General features: G+C 32.8%; 3 protein-coding genes and 1 pseudogene across 4 annotated transcripts in view; 3 read left to right on the top strand and 1 right to left on the bottom strand.

The window, feature by feature from the left end:
* Positions 1-2725, top strand: part of LOC106294092 (MLO-like protein 14) — a 12707-nt gene extending 9982 nt beyond the window's left edge. Inside the window, exons 11-16 of the mRNA XM_013729705.1 lie at positions 1458-1498; positions 1602-1772; positions 1872-1907; positions 2029-2096; positions 2184-2244; positions 2330-2725. Of these exons, the coding sequence (XP_013585159.1) occupies positions 1458-1498; positions 1602-1772; positions 1872-1907; positions 2029-2096; positions 2184-2244; positions 2330-2725 (773 nt within the window). The remainder of the gene's footprint in view (positions 1-1457; positions 1499-1601; positions 1773-1871; positions 1908-2028; positions 2097-2183; positions 2245-2329) is intronic.
* Positions 2726-15399: 12674 nt separating this feature from the next.
* On the top strand, positions 15400-18686 carry LOC106293847 (phosphate transporter PHO1 homolog 8). The gene is made up of 11 exons (XM_013729483.1): positions 15400-15919; positions 16007-16274; positions 16341-16389; positions 16503-16574; positions 16676-16805; positions 16888-17267; positions 17356-17460; positions 17736-17780; positions 17865-18290; positions 18371-18507; positions 18602-18686. Exons 1-11 carry the CDS (start codon positions 15400-15402, stop codon positions 18684-18686), a joined length of 2217 nt encoding a protein of 738 aa, XP_013584937.1.
* A 649-nt stretch (positions 18687-19335) lies between these two features.
* Positions 19336-20816, bottom strand: LOC106343247. 2 transcript variants are annotated; one of them, XM_013782410.1, is made up of 4 exons: positions 20494-20816; positions 19972-20045; positions 19823-19912; positions 19336-19691 (listed from the first exon to the last, which is right to left on the bottom strand). In XM_013782410.1, the coding sequence occupies exons 1-3, from the start codon at positions 20758-20760 to the stop codon at positions 19825-19827; spliced, it is 429 nt and encodes a 142-aa protein (XP_013637864.1). In that variant the 5' UTR covers positions 20761-20816; the 3' UTR covers positions 19336-19691; positions 19823-19824. The 2 variants fall into 2 exon arrangements, with proteins under 2 accessions (XP_013637864.1, XP_013637866.1); XM_013782412.1 differs by lacking the exon at positions 19823-19912 and having other exon boundaries at positions 20494-20814.
* Positions 20817-20888: 72 nt separating this feature from the next.
* On the top strand, positions 20889-22023 carry LOC106343248 (annotated as a pseudogene).
* The last annotated feature ends 33 nt before the right edge of the window (positions 22024-22056 follow it).

A 22056-nucleotide genomic window follows, 5' to 3' on the forward strand; every position in this document is an offset into this window, starting at 1 on the left:
TAATAGATTTACCTTTAAATTAGTGGAAGATGAGTACCATTTGATTAAAAACCTGTAAAAGAGATAGATTAGTAAGAAATACATGAGACAAAACTGAAAAATTTATATAAAGTTTGGTGTTTTCAAGTCAAAGAGATTAGAGAGAGGTTGGAGAGTTTTAGAATGATGAACATTACATTTTTGTTGCAGCCATTTGAGAGGAGGAGGGAGAATGTGTAAATTTTTCTTTATATAGGGAGACAAAAAATCCAATTAGATTAAATATTTTTTACTGAGACGACTTCCTGGACGACTTACATTTCAGTTGTCTGGTGAAGAAATTAAAACAGACGACTTACATGTAAGTCGTCCAGAAGAGTTTAATATTTTTAGCGGGAAATTAAATATTTTTAGCGGGAAACTAAAATAGAAGACTTTCCAGACGACTTACAAGTAAGTCGTCTGGTTTAAATTATTTAAGCGGGAAAATAATTTTTTTAAAAAATTTTAGGCGGGAATATTTGGACGACTTACATGTAAGTCGTCTGTTTTAATTTCTTCACCAGACGACTGAAATGTAAGTCGTCCGAGTAAATTATTCAACAGACGACTGAAATATAAGTCATACACACCTTAAACATAACCCCTAAACTTAATTATCTAATTAAAGACTTCATAAAATCAAATCAAACTTGAAAAGTGTTTACTATAGGTGAAAACTAATTTTTGAAAAAAACATTTTAGTTTTCCAAAATCTAACCCTAACAATACATACAATACTACAACATATGTTTGCCAAACTCCTAAACCAAAGTATTTCATGATTCACTACTTCCACTCATCTATCTTCAAAACAAATCAATTTTATCATATCTTAATTTATATCACTTAAAACTGTTTATAATTACTTGATTTTTATTTTTCACGCATCAAAATATTTTTTTACAAGATTTATAAATTATTTTTAAAATAAACTGGTACCAGACGACTTACACTTCAGTCGTCCAGACGACTTCCAACATCTCAGACGACTCAGACGATTTACTGGGGCTATATTCGTAAAAATGGCTTCTGTTATTTTGTTTGGTCACAAGGGGTTGAGCTGTAATTTCACTAGGCTTTTAGGTTAGTTTTGCATTTGATTCAAGTTTGGGTATAGGTTTGGGATTAAAATCAAGTTGTGGGTTAGTTTTGGCAAAAACCCCAAAAATATAATGCAAAATGCTAACTTTTTTCCTTTTTAGCGTTAGAAAATTTAAATTCATAAAATATAAATGCATGCATGGTGACTAGTTCTTGTGCGTATTTTTCTAACACATGTTACACATGAATGCTATTTTTCTTGGAAACAAGGGTTTGGTAACACATGCATGTTGTTCGTTGTTGTTTCTCTATTATTAGTGAGTAATCTTCTAGATGCAATTATTTATACTCTATTCTTGTGTGGTCTAAGCGTTTATTTGGATATGCTATTGCAGGGTCAAATCTTTATTTCTGGTTAGCAATCATTCCAATAGCTGTAAGAACTATTTTTCATTTTATGTTTCTCTTTTTTTTTTGGATATTGAGTCTCATATGATTAGTCTATTGAGCTATGGTTTGCACCTTTTTTATTTCAACAGCTTGTTCTTTTCGTTGGTGCAAAGTTGCAACATGTAATCGCAACTTTAGTATTGGAGAACGCTGGGATAACAGAATATGCTTCTGGTGTTAAATTGAGACCTCGTGATGAACTTTTCTGGTTCAAGAAACCAGAATTACTCTTATCCCTTATCCACTTCATTCAGTTTCAGGTGTGCCAAATCTTTTGAACCTTTAATAGTCACAAATGATCTTCTTCTTTTTTGTTGATTTAGTAGATATATGACCTATGTGCATTATATTGCCTACAGAATGCCTTTGAGCTGGCTTCGTTCTTCTGGTTTTGGGTAAGTTTTTGTCTATCTCTCATCTTATGGCTCTATATGATTTAAAAACATATAGTATTTTATAGTCATACGATTTAAAAATGTGTTCTTACACTGACATAATCTATTCTTGTTTCTTCAGTGGCAATTTGGATACAACTCTTGCTTCCTTAGGAATCATTTACTTGTCTACTTGCGATTAATTCTAGGGTAATCAAGTTTCCTCCATTAAGCCATCATGATACGGTTGTGTATATTTTCTTAGAGATTGATGGTCAACATTGCATGTTTTTGTAGGTTTGCTGGACAGTTTTTATGTAGCTACAGCACATTGCCACTCTATGCACTTGTCACTCAGGTAACATGACCTTTAGCGCTTCTACCTTTGTTAATGCTTAAAACTCACAAGCTAAATGATCATGGATTTCATATGTTATTTCTAGATGGGAACAAATTACAAGGCAGCGTTGTTACCTCAGAGGGTAAGAGATACAATAAACGGTTGGGGAAAAGCAACCAGAAGAAGAAGACGGCATGGTTTATATGGAGATGATTCGACTATTCGAACAGAAACAAGCACAATCGCATCAGTTGAAGAATACGATCATCAAGTGCTTGATGATGTTCCTGAAACCTCTCCAGCTCAAGGTACTGATCATGAGCTGGAGCTTGTTAAAAACTGGGAAGCTTCTATCACAGTAGCTAATGAAAATTCTAGTCGGGTTGGAACACCCCTCTTGCAACCTTGTGCGTCAACATCGCCAACGACTTTCTCAAAGTTACAGACAGAAACCACAGAATCACTTTCAAGGTCGTCCTCACTGCCAGTGAAAAGATAATATTTGGATGTCCGTCTTTCTTTCTCAACGCTGCTTTGCTAAACCAGCTGAGATAACTCAGATTTAAGATTAGTGTGTGTGACTATTTTTACTATAAATGATATATGATTTTGAGTACAGAGATCATGTCGTTGAACATGGTACAGCGTATCAAATAGTTGTAAGAAATCGATTTATACGATAATGTTCAAAACTTAGTTAGGCACGTCTAGTCGAACGTTCGGCCTTATATATAGCGTTTTGGTTAAACGTTTTGGTTAAGAAAATTATGTGTAACGTTTTGGTCAAAATAATATGTAACGTAATCAACGTAGAAGAGGATACACAAACAGTACAAGCAACAAAGCAAACACAACGCTTAGTTAGCAGACAGAAACAGCGGTGCTTGGGTTTTTGGTGGGATCTCAGCCTCTGAACACTCTTTTTTTTATGGGACAAAGATGCTCTTAATGAGAAATAACGAAATAATATTGGCGCGTACGTGGAGAAGTCAGCCATGAGGCCCGTGACCTAATGTACGTTCCCGTTACAAACCCATAAAAGAAAAAGGAGAGTCAAAGATTAGGATCGAACTTACAATACAAGCCACACATATGATGTTCTCTTTTCTTTTTTTTTTTTTTTTTTTTTTTTTTTTTTTTTTTTTTTTTTTTTTTTTTTTTTTTTTGACAAACTACATATGATGTTCTCTAGCTGTACGTAATTTAGTATAAATATATGAGAATAAATTTGAATTTTTCAGTTCTATGTTTATTCTAAAACATGTAGCAGCTAAATGAATCTCGGACTTTTGCTTTCAACGACAAATACGGCACCCCTCAGACCTTAGGAAAATCCATCGAATTGACTTTATTTTTCGTCTACATTTCCTCTATTCAATCGTGTCTATGAATTACTCAAATACGTAGTAAACAAATACATCGTATTAATAAAGTCAAAACAAACTTTTGAAAAACGTTTCTAAACTACTTCAAAATAGTCGATGTTTTGGAAGGAATCACAAAAATTAGGATATACATTTTTTCCTAAAAAATAACACTAAAAATATAAAATAAACATAATTCAGCCTATCATAAAAAATATTAGAAAATATCATTGATCACACAGTTTTCAATAAAATTTAAACTAATTTAAAAATATCAAACATTATGTATTTTAAAACATCAAAAACTCTTCACAACATTATCTATTTTGAAACGGATGGAGTATTAAATATAATCGGACAAACGCGATTTCATGGAAATCGATGATGAAGTCTACATTAATATTAAAGTTCGTTTTTGCCAATAATTTGTTATCAGGAGGATGGTGCTATCCCGAGTTTTGTTAACAATATTACAATATTTTTTTACATTATAAAGGGATTTAATCACGTTTATTGCCTTTCCAATAATTTTTTTTCAGATGAAGATGAATATTTTTCTTTGGTTAGTACGTGGTTCACAAAAAGGCGCTTCAATGAAGTTTGCTTTAAAATGAAGTTTGTTTTAAAAAATCAAGTTTGCTTATATATATATATATATATTTTTTTTTTTATGATCCTGGTATCCAGAACCTCGAGATGATTCGATTAGCGCCAATGACCGTCCACCGGAGCTTAGCCGGGGAGCCCGCCGAAGCATCCAGGAAGGCTGGTGATCACCCTATGTAAATCCTATCAGTGGCCACACGTTAGTAAGCTTCTCCTTATTGGATCCGAAGACCCTTCAAGATAATCACCTCCCAGCGGCACACGAACCCATGACTTCCCAGGTTGAGTTAAACCACTAAACCAAATATATTTTTAATTATAAAAGCCGGAAAAATGAAAATTGAAAATTTCTCAGAAACTTAACAGAAAACAAACAAAAGGAAAATATAATTCTAGTAAACAAAGAAAGAAGAGAAAAATGGAAAATATATCTTAGTGTCGGTGTTACAGAAAGTCTCTCCCACGCTTTCTATGATGTGTAGGCTTTTTAATATAAAAATCTGTTTTATCTATCTATATTATTAAAATAGAAGTCATAATTTTTTCGTGCGTGATATTTTAAATGGACTATTCCTAAAAAATTGATTATATTTTTTTTTGTATGTTCGTGATAAAATTCTAACGACCTATTTAATTCTCTTTTTATTCCATCAAGATATTATAAGAAATGCATAATTTCGAAAATATAATATTCCATCAATATATAAATATATTTGCATATAACCATTTATAAGCTACTTAATAATAATAACATTTAATTATTCTAGAGTTTATACTTGTATTTGATCTAATTAATAATAATAATAATATTTATTATGCAAATACAATAATGTTAGAATTTTACCTTGCAAATAATAAAATCGAATCAAATATTAAAATCCTAACACTATTGTATTTGCATAATAATGTTATTATTATTAATTACTAGAATCGTGACCGGCGCTACGCGCGGATAATATATTTAAATTTATTGCTTTTATATTTGTAATTAATAGGCGACATTTGTTATTTGTATTTATTTTCTTAAAATATTTATAATTGTATTTTTACCAGTTTTAACTGAATATTTGTACATTATTTTAATTTTTCTGAATTTTTACTATGACTTTTAATTTTTTACTTTTCCATCACAAAGTTTTTGTTAGTATAAAGTAGGTTCATAATTTTTGAAATAAGAAAAAATAACACATCTAACACCGTAAACATGAATAATGTAGTTTGATGTTTTTTTTGCTTTCTATTTAGTTTTAATTTTTTCTTTGAAGCTTTGAATAATGTTTATGAAGTTGTTGTAAAATATTTTGGATGATGTTGAGACGAACAATAACTTTTTGTATTCTTTTGATTAGTTTTAAAATATAACTTACATGGTTAATGAAATATTTTTTACATTTATAATTTTTTTGGCTGTTGCTTTGATAATTATTTGAAAGAAGTTGGTAGTTCATCCCATATAAATATTAGCATATTTGTGAATCAGTGAGTAATTAATTCATTAGAACTTCATTTTCATTAACTGTAAGAGAATTGTTTTTTAAACTGACTGTAAGAGAATTTTGGTATCTATATTAAACCAAAATTTTGGTTTAACTAATTTTTATTGTAATAATCTAGCTAGAATTATTTTTAGTTTATTTGGTTAAGCTAATAACATAGTTTTGTTGTGTATATCAAACCAATATTGTATAACCATACTTTTTGTGAAACTGATGAACCTAATCAATCGGTTAAATTAAACCAAAAAAATTATGCTTACACGTTTGTTTGTATTTTATTTTGAAGACGTAAGCCAATAAAACTAAAAAGAGAATTTAATGATTTTTAAACTAAAACAAAGATTAATTCTTAATTTAACATATGTTTTACATAAGCATCTAGATAAGAAGATAACATATCTATATTTAGATGGTAACTAAGATTTATTTATTTTTATTCAGCTTCCTCATCGTCATGTTATAGTCTCCAATAATAATAATAAAAAAACAAATTTTAAAATCACCCAATGTGAGCTTCAGTGGTTTCTAGAGCACGTAAAGCCACACCCTAACCAGTTTGTTGGAGCTCATTGCGACCTAGATTCAACTATTACAAAGGTAGCTTCGATTATATTACTTTATAATTATATGAATGTATTTTAACTTTAAAACTGCCAATTATGTATTTGAATGTATAATACATATGTCATATATTTTATAAAAAAAATTATAAAACGAAAAAAAAAATTATGGGAATGCAAAAATGAAATATTGATAGAAACATACTGTAGATTACATTATTGGCAATAATATTACATCAAAAATTATTTTACCACTTTACTTACAATATATTGTATATAGTTTTTTATTATTATTTAAACCAAAACTTCGTGAAAATTACTTTAACTATCTTCTACGTGCAGATTTTTTATTATTGTTTGGTTTTCTAAACAGTTTTCGGATGTCAATTTCTTTTGCACATCATCCAACAAAACATGTCACTAAGATTATTTTTAATGGTTATTTCTTTCTTTTTTTTTGAAAAAGGCTTCAAGTTATTTCTATTTCTTATTCTAAAAGTACAGTACAATTTGCTCCAAAAAAAAGTATAGTACAATTATTTATATGAACATATAATCTTTCACGAGACACTGATTTAACAAAGGGAACTACATTTAGATGTAACGACGCGTTTCCTTTGTGTTATGCATTTCCAATGTAATTAAATTAATCATTTCTGTGTTTCCTCGTATTTGATGAAAACCTTGTTTGTATACATGAAACGAATACCTGAATCTTTTTCCCTGCTACTCTTGCAGGTACAACGCAAAATATTCAGGTTGTCACTGAAGATGATTTAGGCAACCCAAGTCAGACAACAAAACATAAAAGAACTAACGCTTTACTCATGAATGCTGGTTCAGTTCACGGTAAAATCTAGTTTCTCTATTACTATACTTCCTTTGTTCCCCTGCTCTGTTTCTTGTGATTTCTTTTTCTCGCAGTGAAAACAATTTAGCCTAATTTTAAGACTAATCAGAGTTTAAAGAATTGTGGTTATTATATTTCTTTGTCGTGCTCCTCATGGCAATGGCAGACCTACACATCATCATCATCATCCCAAGAAGCCAATATGTCCTTATTCTTTGCTGTCTGGTCTATGTTTTCTCAGCACAGAAAAAGACCAGAAGATTAACCAAGCCAAACCCTGAAGTTCCTCTTGTATAAAAAATTCTCATTTTCGGGAAAAAATCCAATTTAAGTTCAATATGGTAAATTTATTGAGACATTTTGAATAAAGCTCAGAGCTTTGATCACTTGTTGTTTTCTCCAGTTTTGGTTCTGTTTTAAAATAAGCGAGACTAAGGAAACAATCCACGATGTTTCTATATGTAAAAAACTGAGAACGGTTCTGTGGAATATTTTTTGAAATGGTTTTGCTTTCCGACTTATGATGTTGATCTTATTTGGCACACACATCAGTTCCACCCGGTAGCTTACTGTAATAATTTGGAGAAGCATGATTACAAAGATTCTAACCGAGGAAAAGGTAACAACCTCGATACTTAGTTTATAATACAACTGCACAATGGGAGGAAACATTTGGTAGAAGTTACTGGAAAGCCGGTGCAATATACATGCACAGGACACAACTTTGCCTTATGCTTCTAATGTTTTGCCAAAGAATCAACCGCAAAAGAGAATTCCCTACATCTAATTCAATTTCAAGAGGTGGAAGTTGTTAAGTTAGTTTCTTTAGGGTTTCTTATTGTTTATAATTCAGTCTTGTGTTTTTTTTAAAGACATGCTAGTTCGCTTGGAGAATATTGATGTTAGAAACATACCAGATGGAGATAAAGGAAAGCTCTCGGTTGTGTTTAGTAACCCAGCCTGATTCTCTTTTCCATGCTGATCAGTTGCCGTTGTGTAGGTTTTAGGATCAGCGGTATCTCGGCTTGTCGAGGAGCTTGATCAAACTGGAGGAAATCTGCTCCTCATATCTCTAGAATTGTTGCTTAGTTTCCACACCGGTAGCAATAATTTGGTGCACTAAACACTGTCACCACATTCTTTTCCTGTTACCATAATTTTTTTGAAAGATCAGTGATTCAATCCACAGTTATGATAAGATAGACTGACCAATCATGCCTTTGGCAGAGCCTTGAGCAATTGAGATGAGCATACATGACATGCCACCAGTTAAATCCTTCCATGAGAAGCTGATGTGCTCTTGTTATGAGACTGCGTCCATTGTTGTCACTGAAATTGAGCTGTCCAAATGATAACCATCACCAAGTGGAGATAACCCACATCGATCAAGGGGACCAGACCATAAATCACAAATTGGTCCTTCGTGTTGCACCTAGACATACTCCAAATAGATAACCAATAAGTTATTATTTTGTTCTTTGAGAAAACAACCTAATAGTAATTTGGAAGTTAGCACTTGAACCTTGAGAGCGGAAGGAGGGAGAGACCCATCAAAAACTCATATTCAAATTCAATCCGAACTAAGGACCTGGGCAGGAAAAAGGGAGAAGGTGATAAATGGTGTAGTTGAAAATTACGTCTGAAGAGGGGAAGATAATCGAAAAGGTCCAAGTGCATTCTCGTACTTCCTGAAACATCGTCATAAAAACCATAGCTGGATCAGAGAAGCAAAACACACATCAAACATGGTAATATTTTTTTTTATTATTATTATTAAGCTTATACTTGAGTAATCTGCTGAGTCTTGAAATTCCCTCGCAATAGTGTAAAACTGAGAAAAGTCTGAGCAATTTCAAATTACAAATCAAATCAAATGATCTATGACACACAGAGAGAACATATATTTTCAATCTTTGTGATAGCAGTGACAGCTAAATACGAAAATAAACGACCAAGGAGATCCATATTTGTAAGGGAAGAGATTTTTGAGCAAGTGAAGAGGATCTCAAAGATATAAGAGCATATCCCTCGTCTTAGAATTACCTGAAGCCTCTCAAAGAACCTAATTGAAATAAAGAATCAAAGAATGGAAAAATAATAAAATCAGAAGAGTAGAAGAATCAAAGAACTAAAAGACCTAAAACTCGAACTTCTTTATTTCTTCCTCTTGGATGCAACTTTTATTTTTATTTTGTAAGCAGAGAGTTTTGATATTTATATTTCATCTCTCACATCTGAAAGCACTCTGGGGAGATGAAGAGAAAAATCAGAATGAGAGCAAGTGAGTCATGAAGGTAGGATTAAACAATGTAACTGAATGACATTGAATGGGTCATAATTAAACGGTTAATTGCAGCGATTGGAAATGTCGCCCGTGAATTGTAAGAGCCAGAGACTAAGGTGATGGAAATTGAAATTGGATGGAGAGCTCGACTCTTTAGTGATGGGCCAATTTTCATTATTATCATCCCATATGAGAGTTAACATTCTATTTCGACTGCAAAATGAGTGACATGGCATAATAGAGCTTCATAATTGGTCGATTTTTTAATCCTATGTGGCATAGCTCTCATTTGAGCTTATTCTCCTTTTAATATTGTAAGATATTATACATGTATCAATATTTATATAGGTATTTTGTTAACAAACATGTATTGATAAATATATAATATTTTAAAATCCAATACTATAGATTCAACCATATACTATTTTTATAATAAATCGCTTAATATATATATACTGTAGTGATAAATTTTTTATGCGTGATTTTTTAATTTGGACCATTCTATAAAATTTTATCAATTTTTACATAAATTTATTATAATATTTTGTCTTTTTATTTGAATACAAATAAATATTTTTTAATATTTTCTAACTAAAAGAAAAACCAAAAAGTAATAGATAAAAGTAAAATTTAATTTCTCTTAGTATGTGTGAACAACCTTAAACATCATATATTTGTATCAAGAGGGAGTATAAACTAAAATATTTAAGTATATAAATAATTAAAAAACACACGGTTATACGGATCAAGTTTTAGTACTATAATTACAATAGTATGTCTAAGTAATAAGTAAAAAAGTAGTCAAAGAAGTTTGCTTAATACCAAGTTGAAATATTTTTATATATTCTTCTCGAAGCACAAGACAAGCCATCATGTATTGCCTCACCCATGTATATAAGCATCAAGACAATCATACGACTTCATCTTCAGGAGCTGCTGGATCTGTTCCGGAGCTGAGAAGCTCCACTCCATCCTGCTGTCTACCTTGCAGCACCGCTTCAGATAGTGAATCAGGATGACGATGACCAAGCAAAGTGTGAAACCGAGTGCAAAGTCTATGCATCGGTCCGCCGGCGTGCGTTCTCCGTTAGTCGGAATCGGACAATCAGTCAGCATACCTACTTTGAATCGAAGAGTTTATGAACTCAAGTTGATGAACTATACAAATCCGATGAACTCTGCTTTATATAATGTTTAGAGTACTCGTTTCATCGGAATCGAATTGTGAATTTGTTTCCTTTACTTAGGGTAGATGTTTAGAGCACTCAAACAACTTACATAATTATAGAGTCATTGGCCAGAAAATAGAATAAATATTTAAAAAAAAATTGCAAGAATGTTATAATCGGAATGGGCGGATCGTTGGGCAATGTGTGGTGCAGGACCGTCTCAAATTATTTCTAGATCCTGTTCAAAAAAATATTAATAGTGTATTTAACGATTTAATGAAGAAATTTTAAAAGTTAATAATTATGTTTGATGTTTCTTTAAAATTATAAGCTCTAATCTAGCAATATATCTAAAATTTAAAAGTTTTTATCATAATTTATTTATATATTTTTTATAAATTCTTAATTTGTTCTTAATTTTTTGCTTATTTTTTGCTTATTGTTTCTTATTTTTATATTTCGGGCATGTTCAACCGTTCCAATTGCACATGTTATTAGACAGCATGTTGTGGTGTATTATTGTGATTCGCGTGTTATATGTACACTATTAAAGCAGAATCCCCATTAGAATTATGCCTTTAATTTTTTTGAGTTATTTACAATCATTTAATTATAACTAATAATTTTATTAAATGTATAATTGGAACAGAAAATTTAGATCAATCATGGAAACTCCTACACGTTTATCCCTTATACTATACATTTATAAAATAAATGAATCTTTCAAATATAGGATCCACTAAATTGTACAACCCATCAATAATCAGTTTATACGAGTTCTTCCTACCCTATACGTATTCTATGTCACAAAATCTATAATACTGCAGTCGGTTATATTTTTATTTTTTTGAGAATTTGGTTCTATTATTATTAACATATCCTTCCATCACATTCCTATTACATCTAATATACATTCCAACAAAAACTGAAATTTTGCGTTCAATATCCAATAGAAAAGTCGTTTATATATGTGAGTTTTTAAAAAAAAATATACAATATAAAATTATTTTGAAAATCTATGATTTAGTTAATAAATCAATGGCAGTGTCTTACTATTTAAAATTTTGAATAGAATGAATTTATCTTCTTTAAAAATCCAACAAATAATCTATGTTTTCCCATAAAAAGGATATTAAGATTCTCGGTTGTTCAAACAATTTGAAATTTTAAAATACCAGAAATATTCATCTTTGTAGGCTATCTTATATATTATTAGATGGATATATAGATTGGTCACGTCTCCTAAATATTTTTTTGAAAAAGAACAATTTCCCTGATATATTCAACCAGATCATTTTAATCTATCTACATTTATGTTTTCTCCATGAATTCAGATATTTTAACAACAAAATCAAGATTTCACAGCTAATGCCATAATCAGTTATAGAAATTTCTTCAGCATTTATTTTAATAATTACTAGATTTTGTTCCGCGCTTCGAAAGCGCGGGTTTTAAGATTATATTATAATATAAAGTCGTATTATATTAAAGAAAAAGGAATTCTTGAAAATTATATATTCCATGAGTAGTTTATCTGAGATTTTATATGTACACTTTTATATAACTTTCTCTTAAGCTTGGATATTTTGTTCGAACCAAAAACCAAACCAATGCCGACTCAAAAACATAGGTTTATTTTGGGTCCGGGTTCAGAGAAAATTACCTATTAGGTATATCTTTTGGACCCGGGTTTTTGTTTGAGTTAGGGTCCTACCTGAGACCTGATCGGAATTATTTTGTGTATATTAAATATATTTGAGTATTTTGAATATGTTTCCGGTATTACAGATATTTGTTTAAGTTTTGTGTTCGGGTTTACAATATTTTTGGGTTTCAGTAAAATTTCAATTTAAAAAAAAAAGAAGTTGGGTATTCAGATAAAATTTTGGGTATTTTCGGTTCATCGGGTCAGATTTTGAATAAAATTTTGTATTTTAGTTATTTAAACATTTCAGATATTTGTTTGGAGTTTTAAGTATTTTTTTTGTGTTTCGAGTATTATTTATATTTTTGGATATTTCAAAATTTTTTTGGTCCTAAATACCCGAACTGATATGTCCAGATCCGATATGCTTACCATTTGAGTTTGGGAAAATATTTGGAATATATACCGCAAAGATTTATTTATATTTATAGGTTATAACCTGTCTTATGATGTGATATTGTGAAAATTATAACCAAAGCAAAAAAAAACATCCAACATCCTTGTTTGACATGGAACTATAAACCGAGAACCAACATTGAATCATAACCAAAGCAAAAAAAAACTCAAAAATAAATTGATATTCACAAATAATTAAGAGGTTCCTATATCTATAAAACCAAAAAAATCAAAATCAAACCTTTAAAAAATATAATTGTTTTTTTTTTGATAAATATAGATTTCAAATATAGTGGCTCCTATGTTTGAAGAGATATACAAATTTTAAAGATGTGATTTTTTTTCAAAATATAGTGGTTCCTATATCTCTGTTGAAAATGTAATATTAATCTATTTATGTAAAGTATTCAAAATTTAATAACAATGCAATTTATATAATTATTATCATAAAGATATTTAACAAAACTATGAAATTGTTTTTTGAACTCATTTCTGAAACACTTAAAGAAAGAAATCATAGTATTTTTTTATCAAAGATACACTTAATCATATACAATATGAATATGTTAGCATATCACGTAATTGCAATAGGAGGTGAACCTGAGAGGTTATAATATTGCATGTCTAACCTATTACATAATTAAGAGCATTAAACGTAATTATTTTGGTGTATGCCGTTGTAAAATTTACATTTGTGATATGTTTGGTTTTGGAAATAATAGTCATTGGTTTCTTGTTTTGGTGGGCCTTATTATAATGTATTAAGTTTATAAATATAAAATTGGTTGTGTAGAATAGGTTGGGTCAAAATTAAATCGGTGCAACAACATTACATAGGTAGATTTTTTAAAAAAATTCCGTTTTAATAGTAAAGATTAACTAAACATATTATTATGAGTATAGATTCTAAGTTATCTTTTTAATGCCTCTCAAGTTAAATAAAAAGATTGTTTAGTGCTAATCAATCCCATCAAAATTAAAAAGATAACATAGAATCTCACACCAATCACTACACTAGATCATAATGAACCTGCGCAATAAACTTTTTTTTTGTAACTTAATAAAATTTTCATCTAAAACTAAAGGGGTAGTATAAATTGATTTGTGAGTGAAGTTCGTGTTACTGATTTTTTTTCAACTCAAAAAAAAAATCGTGTTATTGATTTTTTGGAGACTAATGCAGTGAACTTTGTTTTTAACTATAAAATCAATCGAACCTCTATAAATTAATAAATTTTACCGGTCCCAATTTAGGTCGTTTCAGAATTTGACACCAATCGATAAAATAATAAGATAATAATATTTTAGAAATTCTATGAAAATATATGGTCCCATTAAAAGTATAAATTAATAATTTATATGTATACATATTTTATATAAATAAGAACCTATTATTATATTATTTGTTTTATATTCACAATGAAATTATCTTTATATTTTCTTAACACTTAATATATTTTTGATGAGATTTAGCAATATTATATCTTAAACCAAATTTAAGTTCTTTACAATATATATATTATATACACCAAATAATATAATAAAATTAATATAAATGTCAAATTTCAAGAATTAACAATTAATGTCTATAAACTAAAATTAAATATTTTTCTTATCATAGAATAAATATATCTTAAAATAAAAAATCTAAATAAGAAATTTTTTGTAAATTAATATCTCTATTAATTAATAAAATTTCAAAGTCCCAACATTATTAATTTATAGATGATTTACTGTAATCTTTATAAATGTTGATATTGTGTTAATTAAAATGGGGACAATCCTCTTGAATCGATGCACAAATACATATTCTCTTCTCAATCTGAGTAATTTATTTCTTCTCCCTATCTCTAATTGACCCAAAATATGGATATCTTTGAGTTATGAGAAATGCAACCGTGATGTAAATACTGATATGTGCATATAGTTAATATTGATCCGTTTATGGGTGTTTAACAAAAGAAGAGATCCGTTTTATGGATATACACCCTAATAATTTCCCTGTAAAAAAAAAGAAAAGTCACTACTCACTAGCATTGAAGTTGTTGGATGCACATGTCTTTGTTGTTCTCTGATATTTAAGCTAGGCCTCATACACAGTTAATATTAACTCGTTTTACAGTACAACAGAAGAAAAAACAGCAACGCGTTTAACTTTATACTATTTTGTCCCTTTTTCTTATCTGATTATAGTATTTTGATGAAAAATTACTTGACCAACCACTTATATTAGAAAAATACTTTTCGTGCATGCGTGCGTAATTAAAGAATCCAATTATTGATTTTCGTCGTCGCCACAACAAATGTCTTTTCCAAATTCAGTTCAATTCTTTTGAATTTTCTCACTTGGAATTAAATCCATTTGCAAAGCTGTAATTGTATATGATTAGACCCCAAAAAAGCTGTATGTGACTCAATAACCCTTTGTTTCTATAGATGTCAATCTCTAATGGACGTATATATGAAGAGACTCGTTGAATAGAATAGATTCCGAGATTTGCATGGTTAACTAATTCCACTTTTTCTTATTCTAATCGTTGGCCAATTCCACTCTTCTCTTTTTCTTCAACCTTTTCTTGCAATTCTTCAATATCTGTTCATATTTATTCTTTACTCAGCAGCCAACTTTCCCCAGTTAAGTACATAAAGAGATTAATCTCAACCAAAAGAGAGGGTTTTGTGATATGATCTGGTTTCTTGAGTTTTTAAAATAGAAATCTAGAGAAGAGAAGAAAACAAAACAATGAAGTTTGGGAAAGAGTTTGCTGCGCAGCTGATTCCAGAATGGCAACAAGCTTACGTGGATTATTCTTGTCTCAAATCCATTCTCCAAGAAATCCAAAATGCACGGAAGCGATCAGGTGCCGTAACACGCAAGCAACCTGTGCACCGCAACTTTAGCGGCCTGACTAACCGTTCAAACCGAGTCGCCACGTCAGAAGAACTTGAAAACCAGGACATAATGGTGAGTGAAATGATTGGTGATGATGGGTTTGAGAGATACGAGACGTCCATCATGAGAGTTGCAGAAGCTGGGAGAGAGCCAGAGCTTGTGTTCTTTAAAACCCTAGATCTTGAGTTCGATAAAGTGAACCATTTCTACAAGTCTAAAGTGGAGGAAATGGTGAAGGAGGCAATGGTTTTGAACAAGCAAATGGATGCTCTGATTGCTTTTAGAATCAAAGTAGATCAACCATCTTCGTCTTGGATCTGTTCTGAAACAGTATCAGTCGATGTGAATGCCTTGGATACTACGGAACATAGTAAGTTCGCTCATATTATTTTGTTTGTTAGGGTATAGTATGAAAGAAGAACAAAACGTTTGAATATTTTTGTGTTTGGTCTTGAAGGAAAGACGTTAGCTGACGTGATGGGAATCATAGTATCCAACCATGGAGATTCAACGAGAGGGAACATGCCAGAGGCTTTAAGTGTTCTTGAACGTATCAGACTAAACAAAGATCAAGAAACTCCTCTGTCCAGGATTAGAAACGTCCTCAAGCTCTCTAGCCACGAAGAGCTCAAATTCACAAGAGAAAATCTCAAGAAAATAGAAGAACGTCTTAAGGATGTCTTCATCAAGTTTTATCGCAAGCTTAGACATCTCAACAATTACAGGTATGCATATTGTTTCTTAAGCACTCGCGTAAGAAAAACTCATAACAGGTTGTTTGTTTTATTCAGCTTCTTGAACACCTTGGCGATTTCAAAGATCATGAAGAAGTATGATAAGGTAATAAAAAACTTGATTAACTTTTATCAAAAAAAAAAAACTTGATTAACTAGATATGTATCTAAGTTTTCTTGATATTTATTAAAATGTTTTCAGTATTTATTCTCTATCAGATTGCTTCAAGAAATGCAGCAAAAACTTACATGGAGACTGTAGATAAGTCCTACCTCACTATCTGTGATGAGGTTATTACAATATCTCTACATAAAACTTAATATGTTCTTTAAAAAAAACTTGCTTTATATGTTCTTTCAATACTACTATAAACTTTACTTACGTTGGACAGATCCGCAAACTTATGGTGAGAGTTGAGTCTATCTTCGTGGAGTATTTCGCTAGCTCGAACCGAAGCAAAGCAATGAATCTCTTAAGACCAAAAGTGAAGAAAGAAAAACATCGGACAACGTTTTCCAGTGGTAACTAATTAAAAACGTTTAATAACATTTAGTTCATGACAAATTGATTCAAGATCTCTAATATTTGTTCTTATTTTCTCAGGCTTTTTTGTTGGCTGCTCAGTCTCTCTAGTGATTGCTCTTGCCTTGTTGATACATGCTCGTAATATAATGGGGGCAGACGGAAAAAACATTTACATGGAGACAATGTTCCCTCTTTACAGTTTGTTTGGATTTGTTGTCCTGCACATGATCATGTATGCTTCAAATATATACTTTTGGAAGAGATATCGAGTGAATTACCCTTTCATATTCGGGTTCAAAGAAGGAACAGAGCTTGGTTATAGACATGTTCTGCTTCTAAGCTTTGGTCTCAACACGCTTGCTCTAGCTGCTGTTATAATGAACCTTGACATGGAGATGGATCCTAACACTAATGATTACAAGACAATCACTGAACTTCTTCCACTTTTTATTGTTGGTGTAAGTTGTTCATCATTACAACCACGAGAATCTTAAAATCATTCTGTTATAAATGTAGTAACAGCTCTCTTGTGTACAATGTTTTCAGCTAGTGATACTAATTACTATATGTCCCTTCAACATCTTTTATCGGTCAAGCCGCTTCTTTTTCATCATGGTTGTATTCCGCTGCATTGCTGCACCGCTCTATAAGGTAACTACTCAAGCACATCCCACTAAAAACAATGTTAAATCACCGTTTCAAAAATCGGTTTAGGCGAGAAATCGGATTATTGAACCTTTTTAAAAAATCGGTCTAGACGTTAAAAAAAATGGCCTAGACATTTAATATCCCGGTTAAAACGTTTTAAAAACCGGTCTTGGCACCCCTATTATCAATAATCTCTTATAAAGCGTCTAATTACCGCATATCTATTTTTTTTTTAAACATTGGTTAAATCTCTTAAATTCTTCTTATCAAACTTGCAGATTAATCTTCCGGATTTTTTCTTGGCGGACCAATTCACAAGCCAGGTTTGTGTGGTTCATAAGATTCATTTCACATTGATGATCATGTTTTCAAAATGTTCCAACTTCATAACCAACCCTTTTTCTTAGGTTCAAGCACTGAGAAGTTTGGAGTTCTACATTTGTTACTATGGTTGGGGAGACTTCAGGCTCAGACAAAACACTTGCAGATCAAGTCATGTCTATAGCACATTCTACTTCATCGTCGCTGTGATTCCTTACTGGTCACGTTTCCTTCAGTGTGTTCGGAGACTAATCGAAGAGAAAGATTCAACAGAAGGCTACAATGCCCTCAAGTATTTCTTGACCATAGTTGCTGTGTGCTTGAGAACAGCTTATAGCCTGAACAGAGGAAACTCCTGGAGAAACGCTGCTTGGTTTTTCTCTGCCTTGGCAACTTTTTACGGCACATATTGGGACATTGTGTTTGATTGGGGACTGCTTCACAAATCATCTAAAAGTTGGTTGAGAGGGAAGCTTCTTGTTCCTCACAAATCCGTATACTACGTTGCAATGGTGAAAACTAAGACAGAACAAAATGAATCTTGATTTTAGGTTTTCTTATTAATTTTGTTTCTTTCTTCTCTTTGCTCTAGGTGGTAAACGTTGTGTTGAGGTTGGCATGGTTGCAGACTGTTCTGGATTTCAATATCCCATTCTTGCATAGAGAAATAATGGTTGCTCTTCTTGCTATTCTCGAGATCATACGTCGTGGTATCTGGAATTTCTTCAGGTAGCGTCTTGACCAAGAACCATTCGATAAATTGGTCAGAAATTATTTCGTTTACTTATTTTGGCTTTGTTTGGGTTATGACTTGTGAACATAGGTTAGAGAACGAGCATTTGAACAATGTGGGGAAGTTCAGAGCATTCAAATCAGTTCCTTTGCCATTCAACTACGATGAAGAGTGAGAGGCGAGATAGTTAGTTCTTGGATTGGTTCTCCTCAAGGTGTTAATATTGGTATTGTTAGGGACTCCTTGTAAGGATATGAAAATTAGATGCTTAGTATATAACAAGCTTACCTAGGTTTTGTTGTGCTCTCTGCTGTGACATTTGAGGAAACCAGAAGCAACTGAAAATGGTATGGTTCCAAGTGAAAAGAAGAGTCATATATATGTTTTACCAAAAATTGTGATCACACTCTGCGAGAGCATCAAATTGTAACCACACAATATACTATAGCCCTCTTCTTTTTGCAGACGCGGCGGCAGCGTCTAGCGTCTTAAAAAATACACTTGATTCATTCCTTTCACTGTCTATAGAATAAGACGCTAACAACATGGCCACTTAAAATTAACGGGGATTTGTGACGCCGTAAAATCCGGCGTCAGAAAAAATGCGGTGGTTTTTTATAAAACGCAGCTGACACCAATTAAATGAGGATGCCGTAAAAAAACTGTTTCCTTTGTATTTTCTTTAACGCGGACGCTGGACGCTGCGTCTAAGAAAAGAACAGGGCTTATGATAAAAAAAGATTACCATGAAACAACATTATAAGAGACTGAGGTTATTCAGACGGCCAACCTATAAAGAAAGCCTATAAACCTTGCATTGATGGTTTCATGGGAAGATTTTTCTTTATTTAAGTAGATGTTGATTTTAAGTCTGAGAGCACATATATAAATGAGCTGTCCTAGACTTTGCAACAAGCAATGACAACAACATAACTTGTCAAAAAAAAGAAGCATGAGCATATTGATCTTGCAGCTGAAACCCAAATAATATGAGTCAACAAAGTCTATAGTATCACTCGAGTCTAGGACTAAGAAACCCAAGATGTACCCCTCTGGATATCCAACAAGGAGTAATCATATAGGAGATCTTGGTGAGCAGTTCTAGTGGCCTTGCTCACTGGGGTTTACCCGCTCACCGCTGCAACAGAAGAAATGTGGCAGCTTGACTCGCCCGCAACTCCTGCAAACACAAGAATGTGTGCACTTAAAACCGGGGGTATATATAAAATTCTGATCAGAGAGGATGAAACGAGTGTTAAATCAAGCATATCTAAGGCCAAAGAAGTCAAGGTCTTCCATAAAACTCATTACCTTTATACTTGAATGCCAAGTGATGGTAGAAAGGGGACATACATTAAATCCTTCACAACCTCAAAACTAAATCTCATACCAAACTCAAACCTACGGATAGATTAAGAACCATCAAACAGATAAAGCAACAAGGGAAGGCAAAGTCTTACCTGCAACGGATGATGACAGGAATAGGCTTAAGAGCCTTTGGCCCATTTCTTATCCCTCTCTTGTGTTTAGAAACCTGCATGTTTCACGAAGAACAGCTTCAATTAACCACTATATCACTCTCCAGTAGGACAAGGCCACCATAAAAGTACACATTTTCATATGATACTAACTAACTCCTAACTACCCAGAAGGTACAAACTATAGATGAAATAAAAGAACTAAATCAATTAAGAATGTAAGCTAAAACCCAAAGGTACACAAGCAACGGTTTAAACATGGACACTCAAAAGCAGCCAATAAGACAACATTTATGAGATGAAATATAACACACTGTATCTAAAATTGCAAAACTTTTATCAGAAACAAGTCCAATAGCGTGTCCCCCTAAAACCCTAGAGAAACCCTGAATCCGAGCTAATCCCAGATGTCACAATAACTCAAAGCCCAAAGAAAGTTTCAATCTTTTAGCAGTGGAAAACGAAGGGAGAGAATCAATGAAGGGAGACTAAGGTTTCCCAAACCTTCTTCTTGGGCACAGCCATCAGGTCCATGGATCCACTGAAAGCGAAACTAGGAAACCCGAATCCGAAGCTCTTCTCATCGATCAAACCCGATTGACTCTGATTCTCATCGAACTCAGGTGAAATCAGCGGCGGCGTAACGATGGGTCGATCGATGACGCTGTTAAAAGGCGGAGGAATAGCCGCGACGTGGCTGAAGCTTCGGGTTTCGAAGATGCGGCATGACTCAACCGCGGCGCGTTTTAGCGATGCCAGTCTCAACGCCATTGTTGATGCAGTTTCTCTCTAAAGCTAATAGCTGCCGGAAGTGGAGAGTGGAGACTCGACAAGATTATGAAAGGTAAAATGAACGCTCAACGGCGCCGTTTTTGTTTAATTGAACCGAATCGAACCGTGAGAGTTCGCTCTTTCTAACTAGATAACCGATCATAGACCGTGATGGACCCGGTTTGATTCATAACCGAGAGTGAGAGGTTTTAAGCGATAACCCTCGTCGTCGTCGGGATTAAAAACATTTACAGATCAAAGCAAAGCTCTATCTGGTCAGCGAGAGACCATGTCGTGGATGAAAGGAGATTTACTATCCAAAAGCAGGAGGCTTGTTGGTGGATTGGCTATGCGTGAGCCTGTTTGGCTTAAAGCCATGGAAGCGTAACTCTCTCTTTCTCGTTTCATCTGTTTTTCCACTTAGATACTTCCTCATTGATTCATCGGGTTTCTATTTCGGGTTCGATTGCATAGAAAGTTGAGATGGTTTCAGTTTCTTAGCGTTGTGGTGGGGTTAATGGCAGATCACCACCTCCTGTCTTTCCTCGCTCTAATGGGAACCTCAAGAAGATTGTTCTCCCTGAAGATTCCTACGTTCGTAGATTCGCACGCAAGCATCCTGAAGCGAAACTCGTCGACCCCATCAAGTAAAGGCTCCATCTTTATGCATCTATACCAAACATGGTTTTGATTATGAGTTTGTCTCTTGCGTTCTGAACTAAGTACTGTCCATGTGACTCTCTTCAATGGAAAAGTTTCTTGTGTCTTTCTGGATTTATCTCTAATATTATATGCTTCACCATATAGGCGTTTATTCCAGATCCAGCTCGGGTATATGGTTGTCGTGTCCTTGAACTGACCAAGAATGGCATCAGCGAGGATGACGCCATGTCTGTTGCTAATGTACTGTGTGTTTTCTTTTCACAGTCATCTTAATGATGCTGAGATGTTTTCTTCTTCTTGCTGATGTATTTTTTGATGTTTGTTTCCAGATGGAGTACCTTGCAGAGAGGAAGGAAATGAAGAAAGCATACAAACGCCTAAAAGAGCTAGCGGTACTGCAAGACAAGACTCCTCCTCCTAAACCGTATCTTAGTTCCAAAACAGAGATGTAAATCCAAGAGAAGAAACCCCCCACGGATCCTCCTAGCGTCCGCAGGCTTGTTAACCAGCTGAAACAGCAGAAAGAGGTGTTGCTCCAGGACAAACCTGGAGGAAATGCTAATCAGGACCATTGGATCGACGAGTAAACTCTCCATCATCCTTTTTCTTTTGTGCAACTTCTCATCCAATTTA

This window comes from Brassica oleracea, chromosome C5, assembly GCF_000695525.1.
Source record: "Brassica oleracea var. oleracea cultivar TO1000 chromosome C5, BOL, whole genome shotgun sequence".
NCBI classification, from domain to species: domain Eukaryota; kingdom Viridiplantae; phylum Streptophyta; class Magnoliopsida; order Brassicales; family Brassicaceae; genus Brassica; species Brassica oleracea.